Consider the following 24,374-nt stretch of genomic DNA (forward strand, 5'->3'; position numbering starts at 1 on the left):
ATATAAATTAATAAAAATTATTTAGAAAGGCAATGGAATCGTATAGGTCTTAAGCGCCCAAGCTAATATAAAACTAAAACCTAGCGGTTTGATACGGTTTAGACTCTTTTGTTCTTCCTAGCATTCTGGTGGTGCAAGAAATCTTTCGTCAAATAGCTTGTGTAATTCTCCGTCGTTGTCATTCGTCACTTGTCAGCAAAAGAGCTTCTTTTGCGATAAAAAATCATCTTCTAATTTTTTTTCAAATTTTCAGACATTATGAACACTTTTCCGAGATGCATGTTTTGAAAATGCGCACTTTTTTAGAGAAAAATTGCATAATTTCTTCCGGGACTATTTCTGCATAAAAAGATTTCCAACCAAATATTTATCCTAACCCTAAGTTTTGCATGGAAAATTTGGAATCAGCAAATAAATTGGAGACAAATTAAGTAAAAAAACTACCCGTTTTTAAAAGGTGTTTAAGAAAAAAGTATTTTTAAGAATCGAATTCACAGATAACTCTCCTCGTGTAATCAATTAGGCTTCCTGAATGAGTTGGAATGATTTTGGTTTTCACCTTTTTTAACCCTTTAACTCCTTGCAACAACTATTTCTAGCCATTTCACAGGTAGATTTGACAATCAGTTATCGTACCTTCTCTTCTATTCAACTCAAAATCACATCACATACCACTCAAAATATTATCTCCCCTCAAGGTATAGGGCTATGGAGCAGCTAGACGACACAAAATAGGTTCCCTGAAAATCAGACAACAAAATTTCATTGTCAAGTAAAAAGCGCTTGTTTTTACTGACACGCCTGTCGCGGAGCAGTAGTTTTTCCACGTAGTTTTGTTCAATGCGCTGATTCTTTAGTTCAGTGATTCTTTAAAAATTTGTTTTCTTGATCGGCATTTATTTAGAGTACTTCCGGTGAACATTGATTTCCATTTCAACCCACTACGGCCAGCATCCGAGTTGCCTCTTAGTGAGCCCCCCCCCCCATTCCAGAAACTGACGATGCTGCTGATTCTGGTCGCTGCCCTTTCGGAGTAACATCAAGCCGTCAAACGGGATACTTTTTCGTGGCGTTTGATTTTTTTCCTTTTTCCTTCGTGTGAATTTTTCCTTTTAGCCCATCAGAGGAACAGCCCATAGACAGTCGCATTTAAGGTTCAGAGGCGAAGTTATGGTCAAATTCGCACCAACACTGGCTATCACATGGGGACATTGAGGCGCTGCTCCATCACATTTGTTCAGTTATGAGTATAGGTGAGGAAACAATGGGAAGCAATGGGTTATGCTACAACCTACGGACAAACTAATGTTTCCACAGCAATGCTTTCGCCTTAGCTTTGTTTATCGGACCCTGTAAACAGTTACGTTCGGATCGGAACCAACTAACTTCAATGCAACCGTTCCAAGTGAACAGGTAAAAATTGTATCAACTTCCAGTGGCGCTTCAATCATCCTCCCGCTGCCCATTTGGTGGCGTGTGGGAGCGGCTGGTTTCGATAATAAAACGAGCATTCTTACTATTCATCGTTGGTTCCGATCGCCCGTCTAGCCACCTGTTCAGTACTCTGGCAGCCAAGACGGAAGCAATAATGCTCAACACGCACCCACTGACATATGTCAGCAGCGATACAAACTGGGGGCAACACGAGGCAGTTGATCACTTACAATCAAAATGTCAGCTGGACGAGGCCAGTAAAATGTAAAACTGCCTTTGGCATCCATCTTAAAACTTGCTAATTAGCTTCATAACTTCAAAATCCACAGGAGCAAATGAAGTTCTTCTCTCGTTCTCGCTCACGGTTATTGCAATTTACATAGTAGTTTCTGATGTACATGCTTTCACTGCTACATCAGTGCGTGATTTCTTGCACTGCAGCAACTTTCACGCTAGAAGGCGAGGTCGAGTGCTTTCCCAAGATGGCTGTGGAATTCCACTACAACAGGCAAACACTATTTGCAGAGATGTGCTGCATTAATTGATAAAGACCATGGGTGAACCTTGGGGCAATGCACCAGGGGAGAGCATACGAATCCGAGAGGGGTCTGTTTCTACGCGGGTCAGCACTCGGCCATACTTACTGATTGCGTGTTTGAATTGTGGATGCAACAGCAGTAGCTTTGTGTAGGGATGGGATGTGCAAGATAGTACTGCCGGTTATACTAAGTAGGCTGTGCTGGCCTCTATTCCCACAAACACAGCATTTACTATGCCGTCCCTCGATGAGGGCAGCTTCAAGACACTTTCCCAAATGACACGGATTTTCTGGTTTCACTTTTAGGATGCCTCTATACGTAAGGAAGGCAGTGTAATAAAAATAGACGTAAATCAAAAAATGCAATTTATCATGATCTTTTTGCCTGTCTTTCAGTTTCCCACTTTTTAAAATAAATTTTGTCTCAGTTTTCTTAATCAATTGCAAGCATAAAAAAGAAGCAAAGCTGCACTTTGCAAACACAAGCGAATAAAGGGCAAAAAGTTGCTCTAAAAGGGGTCGCAAATGTAAAAATAATAAAACTATTATTAGTAGGAATCGAAAGCCCGACCTAGAGATTAAAGTCACACGTCCTCGCATCTGAGCCATGACCGATTCAAATTAGTTAAGCACGGTGGGTCCAGCCAAAGCTCGAAATACCAGTTATTTAACTTTTTTAAGATGTACTGATGCGCAAGGCAATGCTAAATTTTCAAAAATGGACATTTACCAAGACCACAGCTGATTCCTATTAAAACACGCTTTTGCAGGGAGATTTTCCAAGTCCATTGAACATCAAGTTAAACTAAAAGAGACTAGCGGAATACGCATGCACACAGGGTAGTAGACGTTATTTCCATTGTTTCCACTTTAAAAAAAACCGGTGGAGTAGTACTATTGAGAAAAACTAAAATTTTCCTAAAATATAATCCTACGCAGCAAAAAAAAACAGATGTAAAGCTGCAAAATGGCCACCAAACAAATCAGCACTTTCATTTGCGACTTAGAATGAAAACAAAAGATAATACCGTAAAATGACATTACGCTGCGCAGGTGTAAATAGGTGGAAATTCAGGATATCGATGTATCAGTAAACCTAAAAAGGGAAGATCAGATCACTTGACCGAAATTCCAGAATCATTGCATTATTCAGTTACATAATCATATGAGCTGAAGACCCAGATAAGTACACCGAAATCAAAAAAAAAATGAAACAAGCTGAAAAAAACTAAATGGACCAAAATGTTCATGTCTTGCTAAAAGCTTACCAATATCCGTTATCAAATTGAACCCAAAATATCAACCTTGAGACGTTAATTTTCACGAGAAAACAAAAAATATTCAAATAACGTTCGAAAAATCAAAAATTTGGCTACTTCGAGGTCCATAACTTTATATATGACAAAAATTGGGAGTAGCCGCTTATCCGTCCTATTTCAAATTCGTCCTAATCGTTGAAACCAAAATCTCAGATTAGAGAAAATTAAAAAATATATCAAAAATATGGGTCAATATTCCCAACACAGACATTTTCGAAGGCTGTAACAGAGGGGTAGAGTTAAAAGGGACAAGGGGAGTAACCAGTCAGACAGAGGAGTAAGCGGTCGTTCCGTTGATAACCCTTGTTTTTGAGAAACGATAAAATTTTATCAAAATTTTTAAAAATTCCAAAGCGTCTCGAAAACATTAAATGGAAAACCCGATCACATCCATTTTCATATAACATATTTTTTATCAAACAAGAATTCTAGGCAATAATGCCAAGCAAGACATTTGATTTTTACATTAGCAGCGGAACAAAACTGACGAAGCGGAAACAATGCCGACAATATTTGAGCAGACAGTAATTGAGCCGAAAAAAAATTGAGTTTAAAAAATGTAAAACATACATTCTGGAAATACAAGGTCCGGCCGGGATTCAACTCCGGAGCTTATGGTGCAAAGGCGACGGCGTTACCTCTAAGTGCGAAGCAACCTGGAAGTTGTAGATTCAATAATAAAGCAAGTTAAAAGATTGTAGGAAAAGTTGTTTACGGGAAAAAAAATCTAGTTGACAATTACAAGACACTTCTTAAATTTGAAATAAAAATGAAATAAAACTTCTTTTTCAAGCAACTCGTAATTTTAAATTCATCACTGCAGTTTAAAAGACCCTGAAATTATATTCGTTACTTCGATTTACTGATCTGTTAAATTGCTGATACTTCGGTTTACTGAAAACTTCACGTTTTAATCACTCAATTACCTGTATTCAGGAATTCTGGTCAAAAATTGATTAATTATCTCATGCCATTGGAAAAAAAACTGGTATAGCATCTAAATAAGAAAATCAGATTTGACAAAGACATAAAGAGCCCCTGAATGTCCATTGGATTGTACTCAAAATATCAACCTTGGGACATTAATTTTCACGAGAAAACAAAAAATATTCAATAACGTTCGAAAAATCAAAAATTTGGCTACTTCGAGGTCCATAACTTTATATATGACAAAAATTGGGAGTAGCCGCTTATCCGTCCTATTTCAAATTCGTCCTAATCGTTGAAACCAAAATCTCAGATTAGAGAAAATTAAAAAATATATCAAAAATATGGGTCAATATTCCCAACACAGACATTTTCGAAGGCTGTAACAGAGGGGTAGAGTTAAAAGGGACTAGGGGAGTAATCAGTCAGACAGAGGAGTAAGCGGTCGTTCCGTTGATAACCCTTGTTTTTGAGAAACGCTAAAATTTTATCAAAATTTTTAAAAATTCCAAAGCGTCTCGAAAACATTAAATGGAAAACCCGATCACATCCATTTTCATATAACATATTTTTTTATCAAACAAGAATTCTAGGCAATAATGCCAAGCAAGACATTTGATTTTTACATTAGCAGCGGAACAAAACTGACGAAGCGGAAACAATGCCGACAATATTTGAGCAGACAGTAATTGAGCCGAAAAAAAATTGAGTTTAAAAAAGGTAAAACATAAATTCTGGAAATACAAGGTCCGGCCGGGATTCAACTCCGGAGCTTATGGTGCAAAGGCGACGGCGTTACCTCTAAGTGCGAAGCAACCTGGAAGTTGTAGATTCAATAATAAAGCAAGTTAAAAGATTGTAGGAAAAGTTGTTTACGGGAAAAAAAATCGAGTTGACAATTACAAGACACTTCTTAAATTTGAAATAAAAATGAAATAAAACTTCTTTTTCAAGCAACTGGTAATTTTAAATTCATCACTGCAGTTTAAAAGACCCTGAAAATATATTCGGTAATTCGATTTACTGATCGTTAAATTACTGATACTTCGGTTTACTGAAAACTTCACATTTTAATCACTCAATTACCTGTATTCAGGAATTCTGGTCAAAAATTGGTTTATTATCTCATGCCATTGGAAAAAAAAACTGGGATAGCATCTAAATAAGAAAATCAGATTTGACAAAGACATAAAGAGCCCCTGAATGTCCATTGGATTGTACTCTAGATAATTACATTATTTGAACCCAATTTAACTAAGTAAAGCATCATGAGTAAGTAGTTTTATCTGCAGGGGAGGGTAATGGGTAATGAAGGTTGATACTACCTCGTAGAAGTTGGAGAAGGAGGCTGTGGTTTTGGCGGCCGCAGAGCATGTGAGGTTGTTGATGAATGTTTCCAGCTTGAATTTGTTCGGCTTCGATGCTCTAAACAACAACAGACAGACAGGCAGCTTTATTGGCGCAATACGTGCATGATATCTTGGCTGGGGGCTGGCGACTATGAGAAGTGAGGGGGTCTCATCAGCACACTGACCACTAAACTGCATGCATCTCATTCCTCGCCCACCCGCATTCACTTCAACGACTGCGTAGAGCAAAGTACTTGGCAGGTTATAACAAATCAAATCTCATCTAACATCCAATTTCAGTTTAATAGTCCATAACAAAAATTTCACAATTCCTTGCTATATTACTTAGAACACTTGATTGCAAAGTCAAACCAGCAACATGAAAACAAGGGAGCTAAACAGGCTGATAAGCTCTCCGATTTTCCACCAAAACAAATAAAAACAAGGTTAATCGATACTAAAGCAAATAGCACAGAATTTTTCGACCATATTAGCACTGAAAAAAAGCGTTGGCAAGAAAGTTACGCTGCTGGTTCAAAAATTGACTAAAATTGGATAAAGTGTGATAAAACACAGAGGCCAAGTGGACTTCGTGCCGCTTACAATACAACAAAAACATAGCATGACAAACTAGCCGACAGAAACTGAGACGAAGGCCGCTGTTGAAAAAACAAACTTTTGAAAACAAGTCTACCAAAATTTCAAATTGACATCGAAAACGTTACGAAGGGGTTTCAGAGCCGAAACATTTTTATCAGACACATACAGCCGAAAAAATGAAGTCCCACCTCACACATTAAGACGAAATTTTTTGGCTCAAAATCAGGATGTTAAGCCGCTATATCACTTCGTAGATTACAATTTACTCATGGACGCTTCTGTGAGCTTCGCAGTGAATTGGTAATAAAAATTTATTCACATTAATTTCGATATTTTTTTTAAGTTTTAGAGGGACAAATTTTATATCATCTGAAAAGTATTGATGTCCTTAGTTCAAAATTAAAAAGACAGTTAATCTGCAACCATTTAAAAATAAACTTATGGGGGTTTCATGAAAGTCAACTTTGATTATCACTTCATACCAAATTTCTATTAATGCGCAACGTGCGCGGCGATTTAAATGGTTCCATACAGAGGCGACGCTGCGCTTCGCAAACACAAGCGAGGAAAACGCAAACAAGAGCTCTAAACAGGCACAAAAAAGTAAAATAAGGAAGAAAAGATTAGATTCAAAAAACAACTCGAAAAATTTTGAATGAAAATTTTGAGATAAGCAGCATCAAGTTCTCATATCTGGTCCATGGCTGCTCGTAATTTTACAAACACTAGCCACCAATAAAGCAGCAAAAATTCGAGCAAAAATCAAACTATTTCAATATTCGTGATTTGAATCACCGACCTGATGATTGGGAGTGTCACTCACGTCCTCGCATTTGTGCAACGATACCTTGGAACTAAACTAGTGGCCCAGCTAATGCTGGATGTACCTGTTTTAATATTTTTAACCATATAATGCACTGATACGAAAAGGCGTAAATGCGAAAAGCCCTAGTTATTTCTCTGCTTAATTAGGAGATTAAATGCTCAATTAAAAAAATTCTACTTGCATTTTTCATTGAATTCTTTATCTCAGATTTCGATTAGTAGTTTCCGAAAAAAGTGAAAAGATTCGAAAACGATCCAAAAATCAAAAATTTGACTTTCAAAGTGTGTAAACTATTCTCTAATTAAGCATGAAGAGCTTCTTATGCAGGGATGATTTCAAGTCCTGTTTTAGAAATTGAATACTTAATAGCAGATTTATCGAGAATAGTGATGAATTTTCTAAACAAAAAATCTGCAGGTTAGCTTTTGAAGACAAAAAGAAAATTCCAAAAAACGGACAAAGTTTCAAAAATTTGACATTTTCCAAGACCATACTTTTTTTTACAAAAGCAGTGCATAGGCGCTTCCGCAGTGAAGATTCCGGTAACTGGTTTTTTCTTTCGGTTAAACCCTCAAGGTCCAATTTGGAAGGGTAGTTTTTGAGGAAAGTTTTAAAAATTAACCAGAAATGACAAACTTGGGCTAGTTTGAGGCCACAGCTTTTTTCTAGCAAATTTAGGGGAGAGCCGCTTGAAAACTGGAGGTGAGAACCCCATGATTCGTTTTTGTTTTCATTGAAACCTGCATCTCAAATTTGTGCATTTAATATTTGAAAAAATGAAAAAAAAAGTAATACAAATAGGTCAAAAATCCCCCTACTGTAAACTTTTAGGCCGTGAGGTAAAATAAAAAGAGACTAAGGAGAAATGCAGGCACATCAAAGAGCAGCCGGCTTGTTAATTGGTACCATTTTTTGAAAAACAGCATAGTAGTTTTTGATAAAAACTGAAAGCTCTGCAAAAAGTCCTTGATTTTACCAAGGCGTCGCAAAAAAAAAAACAACTATCAACAAATCCCATGCATTTTTATAAAGCCTGTTTTTTCAAACAGGACTATAAGCAAGCGACAAATAAAGTAACTACATATGCTGAAAAACTGCTTGTGCTAAAAAGGCTTAAATATGATTAAATAGAAATATACCAAAAGTTCCACCAAATGAGCACTTTTATTTGCGACTTCGGTTAGAAAAAATTCTTCATAATAATACAAAACCTTTGCTTGTGTAAACATAAACAGAGGCAATTTGATGGTTCCAAATATCTCGTTACTAGATTAGAAACATATAACTCATAAATTTGTACGTGATATAACGCGTGGCGAAGATTTAATAGTAAAAATAGAACTTAGCCAATCGCAGATTGGAAAAGAGTAATGAACGCAACTAAACAAAAAACACTCTGTTGAGAAAATGTCAACTTTCAATATTAACAGAAAAAATAGATGCTCTTTAAGCTCTTTGAACTTCTAGAACAATTTATGATTGGCGCATTTTTGATAACGTGAACCCAACCTAATCTGGATCAATAGATAAAGTTTTTATTCCGCTGGGAAATCTTATAAAAAAATCCACTTTCGAAACAATGTTTTTTTAGCGGCAATTCCACATTCGTATTTGGAGAGTGCTGTTTACGTCACTTTCAGCAGATGAGTTTCAAATGAACAAAAAAAGCATTATATCTAAGTCATCAATATTTTAAGACTTTCTCCTGAAAAAAGAAAAGAAAACAAAAAAATAAGCAAGATCTTTATAAGAGTCTTCACTATGTTTATTACTCTTAAAAAACTTTGAAAATCCTTATTAACTTTTTGCCGACATTAACTTTCAGGGTTTTGCTGTGGGAACATTCAAGGATCTGCTTTGATAAGATAGTTTTTGTTTTATAACTTTTGTTATATTTATTATACATTTAACTTAAAAAAAGCCCTTTTGAATAAAATATCTGTTTGGAATTATGAAGATAAAGTTACTCAAAGCAGTAATTATGGAACAATTTTTTTATGTTAGCTCTCTTTTGGTTCACAGATACGAAATTTCGCTAAAATTATCCCCAATTTTCAATCAAATTGATTGCAGCTTTTTTGTTTCAAAAATACAGACGCTCTGTCGCTTCCTTTTTAGCAAAAAGCGTTTTCGTTTGTCAGGGCAGTCTGTCTGCGGCGAAGAATTATCTGAGTGTTCTTTCTTTGTTGATTGGTGTTAGCTTATAAATCTAATTGGCTATCTTTTTCCCCACCACTGCAATCAGATGCCTCACAACTTCAAATTGAACTAGTGCATCTGATTCCATCTGACCAGTTTAAAGCTTCAAATTCTTCGATGTGATTTCTGTTGCAGATGATGTTTTATGAAATTTTTGTAAAAATTGACAAGCAAAAATGACTAAAGGAGCTTTGAAGTTGCAATTAAAAACTCAATTATTGTCACATACTGCAATATTTGAAGTTCGACTTCTAATTGGCTAATTTGGTTTACTGTCTTTCTGCTATGAGGAATTGATTATGCCTGATTCAATTATCACATAACTAGAGTAATATCGAGTGCGATATAAACAGAAAAGAGGCCAATATACCTGTTTAGCAATGTAGCTTCGTTGTACCAACACTCATAAAAACTCGTTGTACCAACACTAATAAAAAGGAGAAGCCGGTAAAAGTTGAGCATCTTTAAAAACGAATTAAATACAATTTGAAAAAAAACTTTCGTTCTGAAACAATCTGATCGTTTAGCAGAAGTGGGCCACTACAATCTTAGACTTTGTAAACAAACAATAGATGAGTGAACCATTACGAGGCAAAACTGCATTTCAAGAATTGTAAGCGTGATTCCACAGCAGGCAAAAATCAGATTTGGGCGATATATTACAATAGGTGGCAGGTTAAATTTGACACCGAGGCGAAGGTGCAATTCGCATACACAAGCAAAATTTGGACGATAACTCTTCTGTCAAAAACTGAATGAGTAAAAAATCTGAGTGTACAAAATTTCTTGTGACGCACGCCAATTATGACGCATTAGCAGTACCAGTCAATTTGAAAAAAAAAACACATTTTCCAACTCACATGCCTCATTTTATAGAGGAGTCTAAGTCTATGGAGCAGTAATAACATGAAAAAAAATTAAATGTAACAGAAATAAATGATTTTTTTTGAATTTGAGATTTTTCGTGAAAATCATCCCCTACACGCCATATTAAGTACAAATTGATAAACTTCGCTCCTAGTAACAAATATGGGAAATAAGCTTCCTTCAACCAACTTGGAACGATCTCTAAGACGGATTAAGTCTCCGCTTAAGCGTTAATAGCGCAAAATCTATCGCGCATTAATTGAACCAAATTAGCCAAAATGGCAATTTTCAAACCCCCATAACTATACGAAAAATGATCACAGGTGAAATATCTAACCAAATTTTAGCTCAGGTCAACAATACTTTGAATTTTGAATGCTATGAAAAATCCCGTTAAAAATGGCTAGTTAAAAATCCGAAATTTGTCTGAAGAAAAAAACAACCCCGAGCACAATTACTTTTGTTAGGAAACAATTAAATCTTTTTCCTGAAAAACAAAAAAAAATCAGCAAGACCTATATAGGAGTCTTCACTTCGTTCATTACTCTTAATTACCACTTATTGTAACATATCACCCAGATCAGATTTTCGGCGGAATCCGCAACATTGTAACCTTTCTCCGTGCCTCTCCTCCCCATCACGTGCTAGCTAAGCTGTGGCTTATTTTTCCACCATGCTCATATCTATCAAGGTCAAAAGGAGTCAAAGAACGGATATTGACTGTCGAGGGAGTCTGGTTCTTTGTAGTGGTGTAATGTACATTCATGGTGGCCTCCAAAATACTATAATTTAACTTTTAAAAAAATCATTAAAAAAACGTTTTAAACGCATAAAACTGTTTCAAAGCATATATAAAATCAAAATTTTGACTCGTCCAATGCTCTCAAATAGAAGGCAAGTTTTGATATATTGGTTGTCGCTATCGGTGTCAACGAATGTCAAAGAAAAACCTCGGAAAGGTCAGCCAAATCGTTTTTCATAACACCTGTTGTTTTAAGTGTTCCAGGCAAGTTGTCAACCTAAAGTAAGAGTCAGACGAGGTGTACATAAAGCAGAATGAGGAGAAAAATTGATTAAAGCATCAATAAACACATTGAAAAAGAACAATTATTTAAAACGGTGTTTTAAGCAGTTTTTAAGAGCCGTGTGTTAAAACATGGCCACCCACTGCTGTGCACATTGTAGTGTTTTGTTCTTGTGCTTAATGATTGATATCAGCACAATGTACTACTCACCCCACGAGCATGTTCTTGTTGCCCACTTGCACTGTGGTGTGGGGGGACACAATGGTCACACATGACACAGACACCGGGTAGGAGAACTGGACCACGTCACACTTCTCTCCCTACACAAAACAAACAACATTCACATTCAAACTACCACAACACAGGCCACACTAGTACAGTTAACTGCTGCCGTTTGAACAATTGCTCTTCTCTTAATTCTATCTAACAGCTCCTCTTACATTGCTCCTTTCTCAAGAGCACAAATGGACTTAGCTAGGCGCAAATATGTATTCTAAATTGGTTTCATTTTATGAAACACTGAAAAAACAGTAGAGGATTTACAAACGGAAGAGCATCCCTCGTTCCCATACTTATCCATAGCATCATCGTTCTTTTTACTAAGTTGGAAACCTTTTTTAACTTTAAAATCAGACCACCTACCTATTTTAATAAGTCTCCCTCTATTGGAGGATATTCCTTTCACTGCCAAAAAAACCTTCAATTATTTTAACCAAAGCCAGCTAGGAGTTAACTGAGAAAAACAGAAAAAAAAACCTCAAAAATTGTTTCTATGAAAAATTTTACCCTCGGCCGCCAAAAAACTTTCAAGCACGATTCTTAAGGCGGCCCGGCGCTATATTCAGGCAGGACACCACCGTTTGTATACACCTGCCTTAACAGCCGAAACTTAAAAAAAACCTAGGACAAGAGTGCGATAAAATCAGACTAGTGAACCTCTCAAACATTATTTTAAATAGCTCAAATCAAGATTTGATGAAAAAAAACGGCAAAAGAAAGAAGAAATGGTAGAACTTGCTCCGGACGTTTAGCCACAACACGTCGCCATGTGAGTTCTGGAAAGCGACTCGCTCCTTAAATGGAACCAAATCCGCTGCAGGATCTCATCCAATCTCTTAATGGCAAAAATATCAGATGCTAAGCAAATAGCAAACGATTTCAACACTCAATACACGAGACTCCAAACCTTGTGGGTTTGGAGTCTCGTGTATTGAGAGTTCTCTGCCTAAAAAATAAACAGAAAACTTTAAAAAAACACTGAAACTAACGCTTCGCGATCCACTAACTTTTCTCCCTGCAAAACAACAGGCAATCAAAACAGCTAAACCATCAAACGCACGGTACCTAGACGGTCTTTGCACAGTACACCTTATTGATAGCGAACCAGATAGTTTAACTAAATGGCTTCCAAATTATCTGAGCGGCAGGCCAGTCAAAATGCTATTTGAGGTCGTCTGGTCTTCGTCCAGGATCGTACGTACATGCGTCATTCATTCAAGGTTCTGTCCTCTCGCTAGTAGATAGCTCGAAGTTTCCTCTAACAAAGTCATTCAAGTCTTTTTAAAAAGTCACATAAAAAAGTTAACCTGCGACTTCAAGGTTACAAGGTAGAGCACCCCAAAATTGTTGGGTTTTTTACGCTTCCCTGAATTTTGCGGAACAATGCAAACGCACAGCAAGTAAAGCCATTCGAAGGACATCGGTCCTAAAGCGCTGTCTGGTTCAAACAGGTCAGTCGGAAAATACTTCGAATATTACTTATTAAGCTTTAATCTGTCCAGCTTTGTCTCACACTGCGAAAAAATACATCCACCAGTAAAAAGCAAATAGTGCACAATGCAGCTCTGCGGATAGTGACTGAGTGTACAAAGATGATCCCCATTGACCACCAATGAGCCCACTGCATTTTATTCATACTCAACCTGGACCGCCCCACGAGCAACACATGAACATCTTAAACTCTTATAAAAAAAGAACTGGCACATATTTTACTAGAAGCAAACGAGTGTAACTCTCAACGATTTTAACCACCCAAAGAGCGTTCTTAAACTGCAATTTTAAAACAGTAGTGAAGAAAAGTCATACCGTAGACAAAGACCCACGGCCCAAAGTTCGCCCCTCAAGATCCCCTAAGTTTTAAAAACAAAACAAACCCTCACACACTTGACTTGACACACACTCGCCCTAATATGATCAGGATGCAGCTCCTCCTTACATAAATACTTACATGAACAGTATAACTGCAAACTTCCCTCCAAACTGTCTACACCCTCCAAATTTCCCTCCAAGCTCTGCTCTCCAGACTGCGCTACACCTATTTATCCGTCCCCAAAGAGAACAAACCTGACCCCAATAGACTCGTGGCTTCGGCCGAAGGATATTTTTTTAAATTCATTTACATTTCTTTTATGATATTTGTTTTGAAATTGGAAAAACAAACAGCTGGCGAGGGGACATTCATCGGTCATCATTATAACTTTCAAAAGATTACGTATCAATGGCATAAGTCTATATTATAAAAATCAAAATTTCCCAAATCGCAGAAATTCCATACAACAACAGTTACAGTGAAAAATTTTATTGAGAGAACCTTGTTTGTGAACAAGGTATGAATAATTGTCAAATCAATTGTTGATTGACATTTCATTTTGAAAAAAGTCTCAAAAGCACAAGCTTCCTATTACTATTTACTTTCTTGTTATCAATTTCTCCAACCAAATTTTCAATCAACATTTGTTTGGAAGCTAACAACTCTAAATCTTTGTTCACATGATCTCGTTCCTGATAAAAAAAAGGAGAAACATTAGTTGATAGAATGCCTTGAGTTTTAAGGAAATTTGGGAAAAAATTTGAATTTTATGCCATATGGGAGTTATGCCACATGAGAAGTCACCCTTTCAAAGCAAAGAACATGACATAAAAATCCCAAATCTGGCATCGATGATCTCTTCATCTAACTAGAAATATGAATTGCAGCAATTTGACCATAAACTCTAAGTCTGAGCCATAGAAAGGGTTTGCTTGTGCAAAAACAAGGGCGCGTTGAGTAAACTGTGCCAGAAAATTACCAGATCTGTAAGTCGAATTACGTAATAATTACGTCAATTGCGAAATCAAAGAACAAAAGAAGTAATTTTAACTGCGTGACGCGCATGGCAAGAGTTTTTGTATTTCATTTTCAAGCAATTTGCTTTGAGGCAAAAAGTTGTCATATTATACAAATCTCAACATTCAATTCCAATGATTTAGTAATTGAATGTCCGCTTACTGACTTACCACCGTAAAAACACATTCAGTGCAAAAGACACTCAAACTTGTTCTGATTTTTGTTAACCCAACTTTTCCACAATTATCGCACTTGTCGTTAAATTAAGCGCGTTGAATCTCAATATATAGTGGGCTGCTGGGTGTGTGTATGAAATGGAACCTTACGAGGGGATAGTTGTCTTCTGAGTGGTCGAAAGTGTCCGCAAACAGCAGCACATCTTCTAAATCCACAGAAGGACACAATTGTTGTTGGCCTGTAGGCGTCAACATACCATTCGACTCTGAAAACCCATGGAGGAAAAATACACTACATTCAGCTAATAAATTGCAAGTAATAATCAATCAAACAGGCAGGGTGACGATGACTCATTTGTGCGCCAGCAGTGCCCCTTCACCTGTCCGTTTGATGTTGGGTGTGCTGGCCAACTAAGAACTGAGGAGTGTTTGTTCTGTTGGTGTCATTCCTCAAGGATCACGTGCTCACAAGTTGCTGCTGCTACTCTTACCATTCTTTTCATTAGAATAATTCCAACAACTCCCCCTCCACTTCCTCCCTCGATAATTATGCTGACCAATAATTTGACCGAAGCTTCAAGTAATACCACAATTCAATTCCGCTTCCCCCTTTTGCTTATATTTTACCACAGCAATTTCTGGCTGACTAATTGTCATGTTGTCAGCAGGCCCCTTTAGCACTAATGATCACTCATTTTGAGGAGCAGGAGCTCGCGCCGAGAAACACGTATAATTTCATATTGATTGCTTTTAAAAAAACTGCTTAAAGAGGCTATTTTCCTTCAAAAAATTCGAAATTACTGGCCTCAAAAAACTCCAGCGGGGGCTATTTTCATGCGCGAAGGACCGAATGGGCGAAAAAACTTGTGGGCAAAGGACCGAAAAAAAAATTAGCCGAAAGTCAATTTTCAAAAAGAAGCAGTTGCCACTCAATTAAAACTAGCGTGTAACGCACCTCCGGTGCTTCGAAATTTTAACAACTCATAAAAAACCGTGTAAATTGGAAAAAAATCAGCATGCTTTGAGTGTACTCTGACAGCGCCGAATTACAGGGTTGGTAATTTCAAATTCAAACTAAGTTTTTTCAATTCAAATTTTTGAAAACCATAAGTTTTTTATATATAAATTCTTTGAAAAACTTAAAACTATTTGAAAAATTAAGAAAAATCACATCTCGGAATATAAAACTAATTGGGCAGTCGCATTTGGGCACAAGATTTGCAACTCCTGAGAGAGCTCTTAGAGCACCCAACTACAGCGTTGCGAATTTTAAAATTCGAGAAACTTAAAATTAAGTTTTCTAAAAACAAATTCTTGAAAAAACCAGAAAAAAAACGTCATATCTCGAAAATAACCAAAAGATTTGAGCAGCCACAATTGGAGGCAAGATCTCTCGCAATCTCTGAGAGTACTATGACAGCCCCAACAACATGGGGTTTGGAACTTCAAAATTTTCAGAAAAAAAATTTAATGTTTCCTGAAATTTTTTTGAAAAAATAACAAAAAACGTCATATCTGGAAAACTACAAAGACTTGAACAGTGACAGTTGGAGGCAAGATTCGCAACACCTGAGACCTTAAGACCACTCTGACAGCCCCAAACAAGAGGGTTGAAAAATTTAAATGCGGAAGAAACAAAATTAAATTTAATGAATTTCTGAAAAAATTTTGAAAAAAAATCACAAAAACCTCATATCTCGAAAACTACAAAGATTTGAGCAGTCATAATTGAAGGCAAGGTTCGCAATCCCTAAGAGAATTCTGATAGCTCCCAACTACAGAGTTGAGAAATTGATATTTTGAAGAAAAAAAAATTCGTCCAAGTTTTCTGAAATTTCAGAAACGTCATATCTGAAACGTCATATCTGAAAGTTTTCTGAAACGTCATATCTCGAATAGTACAAAGATTTGAGCCGTCACATTTGGAGACAGGATTCGCTGTCCTTGAGAGTACTCTGACAGCACTCAACTACAGGGTTGGGAATTTCAAGTTTAGTAAATTACTTTGTAATTTGTGTTTTCTGACAATTTTTGAAAAAAGTCACAAAAATCGTCGTATCTCGTACACTAAAAAAATTGAGGATTTGCGCAACCTCTTGGGGAATCCTGACAGCTTCCCACTTTTGGGCTGCTTATTTTAAACTCGGTGGAATAACAACTGAACTCAAATTGGAAAATCGAAAAAAATCTTCACCATTGCGATATACGATAAAGCTTAAACGTGCAAAAATTCTTTCGTTAAACATGCAAAAATAATACTGGAAAAACTTAAACATGGCGAGATAGTGAAACCCGCATTTAAATATATAATAGATAGATGAAATAAATTAAGCAATATTTTGCTTCTTTCATAACGAAACACTTGAAATAAAAAATTTGTTCCCATTCGGTGGCGGTCAGTGACAATTTGAAAACTTTGCATATTTCTGCCGTTTTTATATTCGGTCAATATCAATATTCAGTCCCTGGAAATGTTTACTTTCTTTCCAGATGGTAGATCACTGAAATCTGATTGGGGGCTATTCTCATGCGCGAAGGACCGAATGGGGGGCTATTCTCATGCGCGAAGGACCGGATCGGCGAAAAAAATTGTGGGCAAAGGACCGAAAACAAATTTAGCCGGAAGTCAATTTTCAAAAAGAAGCAGTTGCCATTCAATTAAAATGTAATAAATGAAGCAAAATTTTGCTTCTTTCATAACGAAACACTTGAGATAAAAAATTTGTTCCCATTCGGTGGCGGTCAGTGACAATTTGAAAACTTTGCATACTTCTGCCGTTTTTATATTCGGTCAATATCAATATTCAGTCCCTGGAAATGTTTACTTTCTTTCCAAATTTTGGATTACTGAAATCTTATAGGCTGATTTTTGTTTTCGCGCATTCGGTCCTTCGCGTATGAGGGATTCCACCACTCCGGGGTCTATTCTCATTCGCGAAGGACCAAATGGCACACTCTACAGGCAACTAGAAATCTTGTTCTGAATTGTGAGAGAATTCTTCAAGTACCACTTCAGTTTATCCATACATCTGTTATCCATTCGAATACATTGACTGTGAACAAGAGAGAGACGAATCATAAGACACGAGCAACCATATCGCATTATCACATCTTCCCATTTTCATTTCATACGCCCTTCTTTTGCACGTAAACCGGAATTTGATAAGATCACCAGATGAAAACCTAACTGAAATGAGAAAGCCAAGACGCAAATTTCCGCCTCCTATTTTCACGTGAAAAACTAAAAACTAGACTTGGAATGAACTTTTCAACTCAGAGGCGAAGCTGCACTTCGTACAACTTGCGATACAAAATCAGAAAGCCGCTCAGTCAAGACATCAAAAAATTTCGAAAATGTCGAAAAAAACTATATCTATCAAAATGAATCTTTGAAGCAAAAACATGCCAGGACAAGGGAATGTGAAATTCGAAGCAAAAGAAAATTTAACAAGCGGTTGTTCCCATCCCCCTCAAAACACACACGCGCACATGCAAAATATTTTCGCTCCTCTGAACACTCAATATGAGGCCATTAAGCCGATGTAATTTGGGCCCGAAACCTATCAAGCCAAGAAAAGAAAAAAACAACAAAACCCGGAAAAAAATGTTGCCATGAAAAACATGAGCTATTATTTCTATTAAGATTTCAGCAATTTGTGCAACCCAGAGAGCATAAAAATTTGTTTACCTCGAAACGACTCAAAATTAGGTCACTCAAACCGTTCAAGGCTAATTCTCGTGTTGTCTGCAGGCAAAAATAGCACAAGTTGTGTACACAAATCAACTGGCTATAGTAATCAAGGCCAGTTCAGTGACTGTATTATCATATAATCCCTCCCTTCCCGACAACTGTCTTAGTCGGAAAATCAGGTACAAATTCCCAATCAGAACACACACCATGAGTCCCAATTGAAGTGAAAAAATTGGCTTGAAGCCACTAGATTATACTTGTGAAATACCTCAGGGGACTTGTAGTTTTGTGTGCATTTTGGCAATGTCCAATTACGTGGGAATATCTCTCAATATCTCTGCTGCTGCTGCTGCTGCCACCAAATGACATGTTGCCAAATGGGCATCCCATTCCATCCCTTTCATAGCAGGGAAAGAGGAGGAGGGAAACTCTACAGATCAATTTCTGTCTTCTGCAGTAGAAACATAAGAATAGAAAGGCTGGCACGTCTCAACGGAGAGCTACGGTTGTCACCACTGCTCACGCTTGTATCCCCTCCCCCCCCCCCTTAATTGGACGGAAGTGCTCCTCTAATTATCTAAGCAGAAGCAAGATCCATGTCCTGTCAACATCCTCTCCTCACATCACAAACATCCTCAATATTATTATCAAACAGTCTCCAAATATGACCTCAATCTCGCCCTCTGAATTACCCCCTTTGCCGGAAGGGAGAAGGAACAGTGGTGGGGTAGCTACTGCTCATTAGCTTTCCCATTGCTGTTTGCGCACTTTTGTTGTTCACTGATAAGAGAGAAGAAAAGAAAGAAAGGGAGGGGAAAGTGGTAGAGCAGCTCAAATGATACAATTCAGAATGGGCGATCACTCCTCCCTCTCTCTCTGCGTTCAATTCGATCTATCTAGGGATGGAGACTGGCTAGGGGCCAGGGGGGTCGAAGGAAGAGAGGAGAGAGAGAGAGAAGAGTGAACTGGCTACTGTTTGGGCGTAGTGGACTGTGGTTGACTCAGGGGACTATTGTTGTCTTCCATCTCCCCCTCCCCCCTCTGTCCACTCCACAACAATAGGACCAATTTGTGTCTAATTGAGCTGTTCACTCTTCTCCGCTCTTCTGTTAGTCACACTACATTTCCCGCCATTCAATTCACCCAAATACAGATTCTCTTCTTCTTCATTCAACTCAAACACAGTAGCCAGTGGCCAATAAGGTTCAACTTCACAAAAGCTGCAACAAACACAACCACAGCTGCGCATGCGTATAGCAGCTACACGCCCGAACACCACCGGCCACAAACACAACATCAACACTGTATACTGCAGCAACTAAACAACCTTCCATCCTACATTTTTCCTTCCATTAACAATTCTCATTGCACATAATCCATAACAGCAGCAGCAGCACAGTTGTCCCCCCCCCCCCTTTGAGTCCTAATTGAAAGATCAGCTATTTTAAAATCAACCTACCCACAGACAGACAAGACAGACTTAGACAGTTTATAGACTAATATGTCTAAATCGAATATCAAATCCTTCGCTCCGCCTACTTTTCCGCCGTCATTCCCTACCAAATTTATAATTAAACAAGGATAGCCATTCAAATTAGCGTCGCTTCTGCGTGAAGTGATTATAGAACAAAACAAACGCGTGGAAAGTTAGATAGTGCAGTAGGCATATAAAACTACATTTGTCTTCAAAAAATAAGGAAGCAAAAATGAGCAAAACAATCAAAAAAAATTCAACAAAAAACTTTTAGCACTATGATGAAAGTACAATTTTTATGGCCGAGAGAGCGCTTCATGAAGTTCCAAAACTGGCTTTCTTTTAAGTCAATAGTTTTTTCGTAGTATAAATGATATTTTACTCGACTTATTCTGATGATTATTTGGAGTACCTGATTTTGCGTTGAAAAAAAGGAAAAAAAAGAAGGATAGCCGTTTACTGTGCAAGTAGCAGAATGTTCCGACCAGTCTTAAAAAATTACAGCATAATATTTTTTCTGAAAAGCATCGTTTTTTTTCGATGTGGCGTCATAAAGCATAAAAAAATCTGAGCGAAAAAGTAGAACTCTAACCCTAACCCTAGGCATTTTCGTCAGTCATAGTAAAATATGCATGTGGGAAAACATTTTTTGAAGATAAATAACAAGAAAAACAAAAGAAAAATTAATATTTTTTAATTTTTCAAATTTTTTCCAAATTTTTGAAGTTTGATTCCTAAGATAAAGCTTAAAGCCAAAAACTAACTTCATTTGAGTAAAACTAATTTTCAAGGATAAAATGAAGCATAAATAAGCTTATGTAAGCCTGCTCACTTAATCGAAATTAGACGAAAAATCAAAAATTTCAAACCAGTTTTTCTCGACTTTAGAAAACTTTTTTGACATTTTTAATGTCGTTCGATTCACGACAGAAAGGGCTTTAATATGATGTAACACTCAACCCAATTCGATAATTATTCCTGGTAGCTGACTTTGCGTGGAAAACCAAAAGAAAAAACTAAAACACACCCGAATACAAAGTTCCTCCACATTTTTCAAATGGTCGGAACAATAATGGACGCTAGTGACACCAGGCTACAAGATTCATATTGCATCGGGTATAAAAAGGGTTAGCAGTATAATATGTATTGTGACCACCAATCGTGTTTTCTACTCCAAACCGCATTTCTGGCTAGTCCAATAAAAATGAAGAAGTTTACGAGCAACCTCAGCGAAGTTTTTTATATTTAGAACTTGCGCGCAGTTAATGTTCAGTTCGCGTAAGGCGCAGCTATTGATTTGAAAATATCGATATTACTTTTTTTCTGATAGTTTTGACAGTCAATTGCAAAACGTCAATGAATAAAAAAAAACAGAAAAAAACTGATTAATCAAAAATATCTGAAGAAAAAATACGGCCTGAAAATTTCTGATTTCATTAAACTTTTTTTGGACATTTTTCGACCTAATAAAATAACTTGACAAAGTTGGATAAAAAAGCACACTTATTCCGTGGAGAAATCTAAAAATTTGCATCCATTGTTGAAAAGCATCATTCACATTTTTCACACCAATAGCAGTTCCGAATTTGGAGAGCGTAAGTTGCCTTCCAACTAAAAATTTAATTCAAGACTTGTTACCGAAAAAAACACGACCCAAAAAGAAGATTAACTAAGGAGCTTAAGACAACTAGCCAATGAACTTTTTCTACCTGCCTAAATTCACACACATCTTATAGTAAATACCAGGCGCTCTAATAAAGACGATACATGCTACCAAATGGTTCCCCGATGAAACTGAGCTCATATTGTATCAAAAAATCAACTCGCATAATAATGAACGCGATTACTTGTGTTAAAATAAAGATCTCTTAGATCAAATAGAACAATGAATATGAACAAGTTTCCTCAACAAAATCCCAAGTTAGTAAGAATGTAATCCGTTTTTAATGTAATAAAAGACGAGCAAAACATACTGAACAGACAGGCGAAGCTTCCCGCACTTTCGATACCAAAGTATAGGATTAAAACAGCAAGAGACTCTCAGGAACTATCAAAGAGGACTTCGACGTTGTTGCCGCTGAAGAAAGAACTGAAAAAACATAAAATTAAAATCAAAAGATTTACAAAAGTTCCAAGTGGGGTTGGAATTGAACATTCATAAGTTTAAACTTAGGGCCAAACGTCTCATCGATCTCATAAATACTGTTGTAATAATGTGGGAAACGGGAGGAAACAAAATATTAGGTAAATACACCGACAGAAGGAAAGCCAACAGCTAATCAGCTGAAAGTCAACCAAAAACTGTAACTGCTCAAATAGTATCCACGAAGCCTATATATGTACTGGTAACATAACCATGGGGAACTTAATCGTGAGCTTAATCGACAACCACAAGGCCGAAAAACCATCAGAAAAATACCGCTATTTCTTAAGTATACATACAACGAAGAAAATTTTGGAGAAAAAAAACATGCCTGGACAGATCGCGAAATTAACACAAACTTCGGAAAAAACTTACCATAAACACAAAATAACTTACCACAAAAAAAAACTATCTGAGCAGAAAGCCTTCATTTCGAAACAAATCAACACAGAGGCGAAGCAGAGCAATACAACACAACAAAAACAAGAAGTAAAAAAAATGGAAAAGTTGAGAAAAATACGGATGAACCAAGATGTTCGTATGTCTCGATAAAAGATAACTAGGGGCCCAGCTATAGCTGGAGGTAGCTGTTTGATATTTTTGAATTTTTCATACTCATGCGGCATGAAATGGGTACTTTCACAAATTGAACTGTGCCCAATTGCCTAAAACCTTAGTTGCTACTCTACTAAAATAATTAAGCCTGAAAATGTTTGGGTAATTGGAATATTCCCATAAACAAAACATTTTGGTCAAAAAAAACTAAAGAGTCGCTACTTCTGTAGAAATTTATTGTAACCAGTTCTTTAGATTGAACCCCTCATCTCAGACTTGATAGAAAATTTCAAAAACATGACTTTCACAAATCCATAACGTTTTTCTGCGAAAAGAAGGTCGTTGCCGTGTGGGTAGAGAAAACTCCTAAGATCAGCATTCTCGATTAAACACTCAATTAAAGAATTGGCAGGGATCTTTTTGAGAAAATACAAAACAATTCCGAAAAATGGTCAATAAAAAAAATTTGATTTTTCCGAGAACCATGAATTGTTGTACAAAAAACTTGGGTGTGCAGTTTCTGCGAAAAAGAAGACTCGCATAACCTGTTGTTTCGATTGAACGCAAAAACTCGATTGAAGATTAGGGAGGTTAGTTTTCTAGTACTACAATAAAAAAACCACACATTTTCCTTATAACTGATTTTGTCGAACAGGAATTTTCGGGCCTTCAAAATTAAACACAATAAAATTCGATTAATCCGAAGCAACATAATAAGCCAAAACCATTTCAACACAAAAAATTCTTTATAAAATCAGACTTGATAAAATAACAATTTACAGAACTTCAAATAATAGCAACAATATATTTAAAACCAAATAAAATCCTTGCCTCCAAAGTAGGACGACTTAATTAGTACCAGATAATATGGATGCCATTTTCAAAAGAAAACAGAAAATGAACCGACAGAACCAGGCCGAAAACACGAAATCGAAAAAATGGAATTTTTGACCTGGTTTTGCTAGATGGGATCAGAAAGCGAAAAAAAAACAGAAGCTGCTTCGAATTTTACTACAGCTATTCTGGAAAATAATTTTCAAAAAAATCAATTAAAAAATGTTCTGTTTTCAGTCGATTTGTAGTAAATCAAAAACAACCAAAAAGAATTTCAAAAGAGAAATTAAAAGAGCCGCTTGTGTCGCCCAAAAAGTGTAAACCAGATAAAATGTTTGAAAACAGAAAAAAAAAATATTGAAGCTTTGAAAACAAAATACGCTGTTTTCAACGAAAAAATAATAACGCTGTTTTACAGCTTGGTTATATAAAAGTCCCAACTTTAACACAGAGGCGAAGCTGTGCTTAGCAAATACAAGCGATAAAGCGACAAAAAACAGCTCTATAAAAAGAACTATGAAAAAGTAGAAAGAAGCCTCTAATTAGTAAAACGTTTTTATGTGTCCGATTCGCACTTACGACCTTGAGATTTGTAGTTTCACTTTCTCGCATCTAAGCTACAAGCTCTCGTCAGTTTGAGAAAACTAGCCATCAATGATGCAGCTGAAGATGAAAATAAATTGTCAATGCTATGCAGCAAAAAACCACGAACTAGTGCTAAGTGCAGCGTTCAACCTCCGACCAGTTTATTAGGAGTCGACAAAAAAGCTGGTTTAGAAAAAAGTTTGGAAACAAAAGTAGATTCATACTAATACACTACGCTCGTTATTGCAAAAAAAAATGTTAATATAATGAACCATGAATCATTATATTCAGCGTAACTCAAATAAAACAGCGACAAAAAAGCTACCCAATTTAGGACAAAATTTCTGGGTCTAGTTTTAATTCATCAAATAGATGTTTAAGGCAAACGAGCTGAAAGCAAAAATTTGTTATAATCAAATTTTTTCTACGGCAAACCCAATTCAAAAAAAAGTGTTTAACTTCGTTCGCTGTGTTCGAATAATTCAAAACACAGTTGGAAAAGTGTAACTGAAAACAAGGATACCTTCAGGGTAACAATTGACATCATTTATTATAACAAATTCAATTTCACAGTTTAATTCTCCAGAAAACAAACGATCACCCTAAAACTGATGGGTATTCTTTGAATGGCTGGGAAATCTGAGAACTGCCGCAAAATCGAAGAAGAGCATACAACGAAAGCCTGCCAGGAAGGCTAGCTAAAAGAAACGTAGACGGAAACTATTA

General features: G+C 36.6%; 1 protein-coding gene across 1 annotated transcript in view; it reads right to left on the reverse strand.

The window, feature by feature from the left end:
• Positions 1–24,374, reverse strand: part of LOC134843729 (protein virilizer homolog) — a 550,828-nt gene that overhangs the window by 174,187 nt on the left and 352,267 nt on the right. Inside the window, exons 2-4 of the mRNA XM_063859975.1 lie at positions 14,517–14,634; positions 11,295–11,404; positions 5,544–5,643 (exon numbers count right to left, since the gene is read on the reverse strand). Of these exons, the coding sequence (XP_063716045.1) occupies positions 5,544–5,643; positions 11,295–11,404; positions 14,517–14,621 (315 nt within the window). The 5' untranslated portion in view covers positions 14,622–14,634. The remainder of the gene's footprint in view (positions 1–5,543; positions 5,644–11,294; positions 11,405–14,516; positions 14,635–24,374) is intronic.

Source organism: Symsagittifera roscoffensis, chromosome 4, assembly GCF_963678635.1.
Source record: "Symsagittifera roscoffensis chromosome 4, txSymRosc1.1, whole genome shotgun sequence".
In the NCBI taxonomy this organism is placed as follows: Eukaryota; Metazoa; Xenacoelomorpha; order Acoela; family Convolutidae; genus Symsagittifera; species Symsagittifera roscoffensis.